Source organism: Thamnophis elegans, chromosome 3 (assembly GCF_009769535.1).
Source record: "Thamnophis elegans isolate rThaEle1 chromosome 3, rThaEle1.pri, whole genome shotgun sequence".
NCBI classification, from domain to species: domain Eukaryota; kingdom Metazoa; phylum Chordata; class Lepidosauria; order Squamata; family Colubridae; genus Thamnophis; species Thamnophis elegans.
The window spans coordinates 118730269-118739818 of NC_045543.1; the positions used below are offsets into that span (position 1 = coordinate 118730269).

General features: G+C 49.2%; 1 protein-coding gene across 1 annotated transcript; it reads left to right on the plus strand.

Annotated features, from left to right (window-relative positions):
* Positions 1-8010: 8010 nt before the first annotated feature.
* Positions 8011-9342, plus strand: HTR1A (5-hydroxytryptamine receptor 1A). Its single transcript, XM_032213878.1, has one exon. The coding sequence runs from the start codon at positions 8011-8013 to the stop codon at positions 9340-9342; it is 1332 nt and encodes a 443-aa protein (XP_032069769.1).
* Positions 9343-9550: the final 208 nt, after the last annotated feature.

Genomic DNA, 9550 nt, shown 5'->3' on the forward strand with positions numbered 1-9550 from the left:
CATATATATATATATATATATATATATATATATATATATATATGGGTCATATTGTTAACTTGGTTAGAACTGACTTGGATTTGATTACCTGTGTATCATTGTCATTTAGTGCTGGTTATCATGCAGTGTCTTAGATAGAGATAAAAGTTTTTCACCAAACAAAATCAATCTCTGTATGCAACGTGAATGCCAGAACATGACAGAAAACATATTATTTTCAAGCATTATTAAGAAAGGGATTGGGAGAAAAAAACCCCAAATGGCATAATGCATGAATGAAAATGGCTGTAAATGAAAAAAAATGGCTGTGAATCTGGGAACAGAAAATATATTTAAAATAAATGACCTCATGTTATCACCCAGCAAGATTCAACCAAACCTGGGACTCAAGACACTACAAAGTTACCCCTGCATGGTCCCATGGGAGTCTGACAACCAATTAGAATACATTTCTTACACAGGAACAGGAAGCTTCAAGGCGAGGCCCAAGAGAGGGTATAAATCACTCTCTCTCTCACCCATGTGTTTTTTCTTTTGTACAGGATCTCAAACCATGTGATCCTGTCCATTAAACCATCTTTCCAAGCAGCCACCATGTTTCCAGTGTCATTCTCCCCACTTGGAACTGAACCCAGATAGACATTTCTTCCAACAGAGGAACCATTTGTCCCAGCTTGAACTTGGGGAGGAGATTAAAAACAAAGTGGGATCATAGAGGAACATAAGAGAAAAAATAGATATGGGACAGAGGGGAAGTGTATAAGATGAGGGCTTCATCTACTTTTTCTTCGGGTCCTTTGTCCTGCTTATTTAGCCTCTAACCATCACTGAAATTCTCCTTTGTGAAGCCCACCCTAAAATTGTGCTCATGTTTGGTGCTGAACATGGAACTTGCCAACTATGCTGAGTCCGTAACTCAGAAGATTGTACATGTTGATGAAGTATTAAAACTGTTAAACTCTTACTTTGGTATATTTAGGATGGTGAAAACCAGAATGCAGTGTTTATTTGAGGAGAATGCACAGGAGCAAAGCTGGGTAGGTATTACATAATGGAACAGATGGATAATCTTTGATGTGCTTGTTGAGAAGTCAAAAGCTGCTAAAATTCTATATGGCCAGTGGCCTTCCCCCAGATGTGGGAAACATTTCATTTTTTCAGGTTTCCCATATCAATTCTTTTACTATCATGGAGTAAACAACACCTGCATCCATAATTCTTTTGACCAGAGGTCTCTGCAGTGTAGTCTATTTACAGGAACCTTGGAGGTCTTCTAGTCCAATCCCTGCTCAAACAGGAAACCCTATATAATTTCAGAAAAATGCTTGTCTGATCTTTTCTTTAAAATCTCTGGAATCGGAGCACCCACAACTTCAAACGGCAAATGATTCTGCTGATTAATTGTTCTGTCAGGAAATGGCTCCTTAGTTCTAGGTTGGCTTTGAGAGAACCAACATTCTATTGTAGGAAGTTAAAACACACCCCTCTACTAGAAAGTGAAATATTTTAGGAAATATTAAAAGGGCAGAATATTTCCCCCTAAAAGGGAGGCAGAAATTCAGTCCCCCCCTCTTTGTCAATGGGGCATTAAGACCTGAGTCAGAGAAATATGTTTTAGGCAGGAAACAGACTCATTCTTAATAGCTCCCCTCCCCCTTTGTCAATTGGCCATTAAGCTCTGAGCCAGCCTATTCTACGTAACAAAGACCTATCCCATTTCATTGCACCGCCCACCAAGTTTCAACCAAACTTAGCACACAAACAACCTATAAAGCTAGCTATTACCTCTGACAGCAACCAATCAGGATACTCTTCCTGTGCCCCAGAAAGTTCAAAGCCCAGGAGAGGGCATACAACACAGGGACTCTCAGCATCTCTTCCCTTTTCTGCTTGGGAGCTCAAGCCATGTGATCCTGTTCAGGAACTCAAGCCATGTGATCCTGTCCACCATTAAACCATCTTTCCAAGCAGCCTCCATTTTCCCAGTGTCTTTTTCCCCACTTGGAACTGAACCCAGATGGACATTTCTTTCAACACTATGTCATTACCTCTTCAGCCTTTCCCCATAACAGTCAATCAGTATTGTACTCTAACTTCACATACCTAATGCTTTCTCACTGATTTAATTCTGTTCAAAGCCATTGTACTTGGTGACACGATGCTAGTGAACTTTTAGAGGACACCTGGTTGGCCATTGTTGCAAAAAGATATTCTGGATTGGGTGGATTTTTGATCAGGTTTGGAAAGGGATGACGTGCATGCTGATTAAAAGGGAAGGAAGGAAGGAAGGAAGGAAGAAAGAAAGAAAGAAAGAAAGAATGAAAGAAAGTAATTTGGGATTCTATCCAAACTCAACTGAACAAACCATAACTGAACAAAACCATACTTTGTATCCAAAACAGATTGCAATTTTTTTCCCACCAAGGTTTTCCAACTTTTCTCCTAATCAACATTATTTCTGTCAGTAGGTTTAGGTTTAGGTTTATTCGATTTATATGCCACCCTTCTCCCAAGGACTCAGGGTGGCATACAACATTAAAAGTCGCATTGACCGATGATCTCTGGAGAGCCAGAGATGGAGGACATTCCTCCATCCTGGTCCTCCTTGACCTCTCAGCGGCTTTCGATACCATCGACCATGGTATCCTTCTGCGACGACTGCGGGAGGTGGGAGTGGGAGGCACCGTGTTGCGGTGGTTCTCCTCCTACCTCTCGGACAGGTCGCAGTCGGTGTTAGTGGGGGGGCAGAGATCGTCCCCTAGGCCCCTAACTTATGGGGTGCCTCAGGGCTCGGTCTTATCCCCCCTACTATTCAACATCTACATGAAACCGCTGGGAGAGATCATCCGCAGGCACGGGATCAGATACCATCAATATGCGGACGATACCCAGCTGTATCTGTCCGCCCCGTGCCAACTCAATGAAGCGGCAGACGTGATGAACCGAGGCCTTGAGGCCGTTATGGACTGGATGAGGGTTAACAAGCTTGTGCTCAACCCAGAAAAGACCGAGTGGCTGTTGTGCTTCCCTCCCAAAGATTCGATCAATATTCCATCACTCAGGCTGGGGGGTCAAATTCTATACCCCTCAGAGAGGGTTCGCAACTTGGGAGTCCTCCTGGATCCACAGCTATCGTTTGACCACCACTTGACGGCTGTGACCAGGGGGGCATTCGCCCAGGTTCGCCTGGTGCGCCAGTTGCGACCCTACCTGAATCGGGAGGCTCTCACAACAGTCACTCGGGCCCTTGTGACCTCTAGGCTGGAATACTGCAATGTGCTCTACATGGGGCTGCCCTTGAAGAGCATCCGGCGACTTCAGCTAGTACAGAACGCGGCCGCGCGAGTGATCGTGGGTGCACCTCGGTTCACCCACATAACACCTATCCTCCGCGAGCTGCGCTGGCTACCTGTCGATCTCCGGATGCGCTTCAAGGTGTTATTAGTCACCCATAAAGCCCTGCATGGTAGTGGATCTGGATACTTGAGAGACCGCCTTCTGCCAATTACCTCCCTGCGACCAATAAGATCTCATAGATTAGGCCTCCTCCGTATTCCATCGGCCAGCCAGTGCCGGCTGGCAACTACAAGGAGGAGGGCCTTCTCAGTAGTAGCCCCGACCCTTTGGAACGAGCTCCCCGTGGAGATTCGTACCCTCTCCACCGTCCAGGCCTTCCGCACAGCCCTTAAGAACTGGCTAGCCCATCAGGCCTGGGGACAAGGATAGGCGCCCCTCCCGAATGATGAATGTATGTTGCTTGCTATTTTATTATATGTCTCTATGTCAATGTTTGTATTCCCCCTCCCTGATTTTATGTGAGCCGCCCTGAGTCCCCTCAGGGAAAAGGGCGGCCTACAAATATTAATAAAATCTCTAAATCTCTCTAAAAAGAAACATATAATACAAAAGTTAAAAAGAAATTAAATAGAATATCCCAAACCCAATTAAAATTGACAATGACACTTTTTTTTTAAAAAGAATTAAAATTAAAAGTAATCAATAATTTGATTTGTTTTGTTAAGGCCATGCTGGCTTGCTGGAAAAGCCAAAAAGCCAACTTTTTAGGGCGCGTCGGAAGGACCGGAGGTCAGGGATTATATGAAGCTCCAGGGACAGCTCATTCCAGAGGGAAGGCGCTCCCATAGAGAAGGCGCTTCCACAGAGTAGAATAAATTTATCACTCAGACACAGAATCTCACTTACCCCCACTCCCTTGGAGGTGTTTAATGGCAAGCAACACATGTATTTATGCTGTGCCATTCCAATGCCCATTTCAGGTAGCTTGAAGAGATACTGTTGTCATTTTGAGATTCCTTTAGGATTTTTTTTTTTGCTTTCTTAGAACAAGTGAAGCTACAGCATCTTTATCTTCTGAAGATCAGTAATCTTAACAGTGTGTTGTATTTTAATTTCCTGAAATTCAAAGTTCCCTAGAGCTCTGAGAACAAGAGATATATATCTTTGCTTTTAGCTTTGTGTGTATGTTTGCCCTTGCATGCACATTGCACAGCCTGTCCTATCACTAGGCATAGTGAGGCAGCTGCCTCAGGGTAGGAGAGAGTCATGTTCAAAAATTTCCCTTGGTCTCTTTCTAATTGTATTTGTTTGTTTATTTATGCATTTGAATTGTTTGCTGTCCATCTTGCTTCAAGGCAAGGGTGGGTTACAGCAATGAAAATCAGTAAAACCATAAAGAATAAACATTTCTATTAACAGCCTTTACAGATAAAAGATGGGGAGAAAAGGAGCAAGATGTGTATATGGGGAAGAGTGAAGCAGATGAGAATCAGTATGTATGGGTTTTTAGATAGCTAAATGGCTGCAATGGGTTGAAATAATTTGCATGAATAACAATGCATCTTAAAAGCAAATCCATCTTAAAAGCAAGTTCCCTTGCTATTTCATCTCTGCTTATTTTTTATTCATTCAGTCCTATTTCATCCTAATTCATTGCATTGTTTCTTGATCAGCTCTTTCCAAAAGGTTATGTGACAGAAACAACTTCCTTTTCCATTTGTTCCAAAGTACAGTATTCTTAATCACAACTTTTCATGTTCTGTAATTATGCTTCCTGGTTGTTTGCACTTAACAATAAAAAAAAAATGTGAACGTTTGCACAGCAAAATTTTGTTTTATAAAAAATACACTAAGATTAAGAGAGTTGGAAAGGACCTTATAGGTCATCTAGTACAACCCCCCTCAAGCAGGAGACCCTACACCATTTCTGACCAATGGCAGTCCAATCTCTTCTTAAAAGCCTCCAGGGATGAACCCCCACAACTTCTGAAGGAAACTTCTGTTCCATTGGTTCTCACTGTCAGAAAGTTCCTCCTTGTTACTAGATTGAATCTCTCCTTGTTCAGTTTATATCCATTATTCCTTGTTTGGCCTTCAGATGCCTTGGAAAATAGCTTGATCCCTTCCTTCCCCTCAAATATTGGAACATGTCTCCCCTGGTCCTTCTCTTCACTAGACTAGCCATGCACAATTCCTGTAACCCTTCTTCATATGTTTTAGACGCCAGTCCCCTGGAGACAGTACCTTCATGGGTTATTCCATCAACTGCTTGTGACATAGCTTAGAAAAGGAAGAAATATATAATTTATCTCTACAGCAACTTTGTATCTGATAATCTTTTATTTTGGGATGTTAATGCAGTCTTTTATGGAAACCCTGCTCCCAATCAAACCAAACCATGTTTACTTTGCATTTTGGTACTTATTGATAACCCTCTTAGGAGGAAACAAAACCACTTATTGCAGTCTTCTGGCAAACATTTACCCACTGGTTCAGGGTGGTCAATTTATCTAGTCCCCAAACCGCAGTACTGAAAATGAGTGAAAAATAGAGATTCAAGAAGGAAGGGGAATGTGATCCTTCCCAAACACCATCTTTGTTTAACAAGGCCATCAATCACTGGCCTGGCCTGGAAACTGGAATGGGACATTCAATTGCATTTTCCAGGCCGTGCATCTTCAACAGCTGCAAGGACTTGAAAAACACAACAAAAATATGAAATAGGCTGTCTTTGTGCAAAAACATGATCGCATTTTCACACTCCAGATGTCTGTGGGGCAAGCTGGGACAGATGTAGGCTGAGCCTGCATCGGCAGGTTTCATTCCGAGTTGAAACTCCCAGTCCTGCAGGTGGCGTGCCTGCAGGTGGCGACAAATGCCCTTAAAGCTATGCGCTGTCCGTGGTCCTGAAACTCCCATGACTTGGAAGCAGATGAGGAGAACGTATCTTGCTGCCGCCGCTGCCAAACGCAAAGAATGGGGGGGGGGGAGGCAAAGTGCCCATTCATGGCCTTCTTTTCAAAGCGCCAAATTGTAGCTGGAGGGCGGGGGAGAAGGACACACCCGGGTTTTCTCTGTTCGTTGCAGCTTCACAAATCATTCATAAACCATTGCTCCCGCGGTTAATGTGTTACTTCTTTCGGCTGATCAAAATAAGGAATGCCGTCCCTACTTCTCTTGTCCAGCATACTTTCCCCCGATTTTTTTTCCAGCTTGGCCTCTGGCCAAAGCTTAGCTCATTCTCCTTCCCAGCGACTGCACTACCGTCTGGGTAAGAAGGGAAGATGCAGCAACAGTGTAGCCAGTACCAAAGTGAAATGTGTTGGATAAGTGGAGGGAGAAAATCTAGTTTCATCTACTCTCTTACACACCCGGAGGTGTGGATTCCCACCCCTAGAATGAAGGTTGGGAGTATTGGGAGTCATGGTGCAATACCTGTGAAAGGTATCAGTTGAGGACGGTTGCCTTATTTTCTGGCGACTTAACTTTTGCTCTGAGGAATGACTTGCCTTCCTTTACACTGGTTGGAAGTTTGGGATAAGTGAAGGTAAAAGCGAGGGACTGAGTGCTAGAGACTCCAAACTCTGTTTCAGGTTTAGTTTCCCCTTCTGAATGGAGAGAGGGTCTCTTCCTTATTCGTTTCACCAGGCGTGCTCTTCCACATTCTACTGGTAAAAAGGAACCATCGCCAGAAAGAAATACCTACTCACACGCAGAGGTGTGTGTGCTGGAGGAGCAGCCGGTGGGAGGATGTGGGGTGGAAACTGAAAAACAGACGAAGGGGGCAAAGTGGAGAAACATAAGAACCCGGGAGGATTTGTACCCGGGAGGATTTGGTAGTGAAGACCTGGGATTGAAAGGAAAGAAAGAAGAGAAAGAAACAAAACCACAACTCAATAGCAAGAGACGTGAGAATCCCAAAGACTGAAAGAGAAGGGAAGTCACCAACGGAGTGGCGGGTGGAGTGGGTGCTAGAGAGGAAAGGAGAATAGAAGGGAGAGGGGAGGGCAGAGCGAGAGGAGCCCGGAACAACCCGGGAGCGCTACAAAAGCGGGGGGCGCAGCTGCAGAGAGAGAGAGAGAGAGAGAGAGAGACGTCGGCGACAGCAGCAGCAGCAGCAGCCGGGCTAAAGAACGGGAGCCGGAGCGAGGACGCCGGAGGGGAGGGAGGGGGCAGAAAGGGCAGAGAAAGAGAAAGGAGGCAAAAGAAGCGAAGGGGCATCTGAGAGAGGAGAAGATGCACCCGGACCAAGCCTCAGCCTCAGCCTGGAGTGAAAGACCGACGGGAACTCGGGGTAAAAGAAAGCTGAGCAAGTGAGAGTTATTCGAGGAGAGCGAAGCTGCCGGCTGGAGACAAAGAGAGTGCAAGTTGAGGAAGGGCGAAGCGGAATCCCGAGCAGCAAGTGGCTGCTGGCCGAAGAGAGAGAGAGAGGGGGGGGGCACTCGGCGCCGTCGTCGGTCCCAGAGTGCTCTGAGTGGGACGCGCCATGCAACCGGCTCGGCGCTGCCACTGTGACCGGCGCTGGCCCGAGGAGCCGGACGTCGCCAGCCCGGCTGCTACCTCGCTCTAGCTCATTGAAGGGACACACGTGATCCAGGCAGGCGGCCGCCCTTCGCCTGTCCCGTCGGGCGACCATGGTGACCCTCGGGAGGAGCTGCCCGCCGCTGCCGGAGCCGGAGTGAAGGCGCTGCCTTCTCGCCCGCCCCTCTCTCCATGGAGCTGTCCAACGGCACGCCGGCGCCCGGCTTCAGCGAGCCGACCGGGTCCCCAACCCCGCCGCCCTCGGGGTCCCCGGTGGCCAACCTGGGCTACCAGCTGGCCACGTCTGTAGTGCTGGGCGCGCTGATTCTCTTTGCCGTCTTGGGCAATGCGTGCGTGATCGCGGCCATCGCCCTGGAGCGGTCCCTGCAGACGGTGGCCAACTACCTGATCGGCTCGCTGGCCGTCACCGACCTGATGGTGTCGGTGCTGGTGCTGCCCATGGCCGCCCTCTACCAAGTGCTGGGCAAGTGGACGCTGGGCCAGGCGTTGTGCGACCTCTTCATCGCGCTCGACGTGCTGTGCTGCACCTCGTCCATCCTGCACCTGTGCGCCATCGCCCTGGACCGCTACTGGGCCATCACCGACCCTATCGACTACGTCAACAAGCGGACGCCCCGCCGGGCCGCCGCCCTCATCAGCCTCACCTGGCTGATCGGTTTCCTCATCTCCATCCCGCCCATGCTGGGCTGGCGGACGCCCGAGGACCGCTCCGACCCCAACGCCTGCACCATCAGCAAGGACCCGGGCTACACCATCTACTCCACCTTCGGCGCCTTCTACATCCCCTTGTTGCTCATGCTGGTCCTCTACGGGCGCATCTTCAAGGCGGCCCGCTTCCGCATCCGCAAGACAGTCCGCAAAGCCGACAAGAAGCAGCCGCCGTTGTCGCCCGCAGCGCCGGTGGGAAAGGTGGCCGACACTTGCCTTGCCCACTCGCCGGCCAGACGCACCAACGGCGGTCCCCAGCAGGAGCAGCGGCGGCCGCAGCAGCAGCAGGCAGCGGCCAAGGCCAGGAGGAGCGTGGCGGAAGCCAAGGGGGCGCCCTGCGTCAACGGGGCTCTCCGGCCGGGCGAAGGCGGCTGGGTCGCCGGCTCGGCCCTGGAGTTGCGAGAGGTGACGCCGTCCAACTCGGCCAAGAGCCTCATGCTGCCCCTGCCCAACCACCCTCTCCCCGACGCCGCCTCGCCGGCCCCCGAGCGCAAGAACGAAGCCAATAGCGCCGAGGCCAAGCGCAAGATGGCCCTGGCCCGCGAACGGAAGACGGTCAAGACGCTGGGCATCATCATGGGCACCTTCATCCTCTGCTGGCTGCCCTTCTTCATCGTGGCGCTGGTGCTGCCCTTCTGCGAGGTCCGCTGTCCCATGCCGGCCTGGCTGGGCGCCGTCATCAACTGGCTGGGCTACTCCAACTCGCTGCTCAACCCGGTCATCTACGCCTACTTCAACAAGGATTTCCAAAGTGCTTTCCAGAAGATCGTCAGGTGCAAGTTCTGCCTGCCCTGAGACGGGGCGAACGGCGGCCGAGTTTGCCGGGAAGGCGGCGCCGGGCTAGGGTCGCTGCCGCGCCACTTCGCCTCCTTCGGCTCCGCGGACATGGGCGAGCCCGAGCTTATTTCGTTGGCGGAAACTTCTTGCCCTCCTTCTGCGGGACCCCCTTGGCTTGGGGGTGGGTGGGAAGAGGGGGGGGGAGAGCGTCATTGGGGATCGCCAC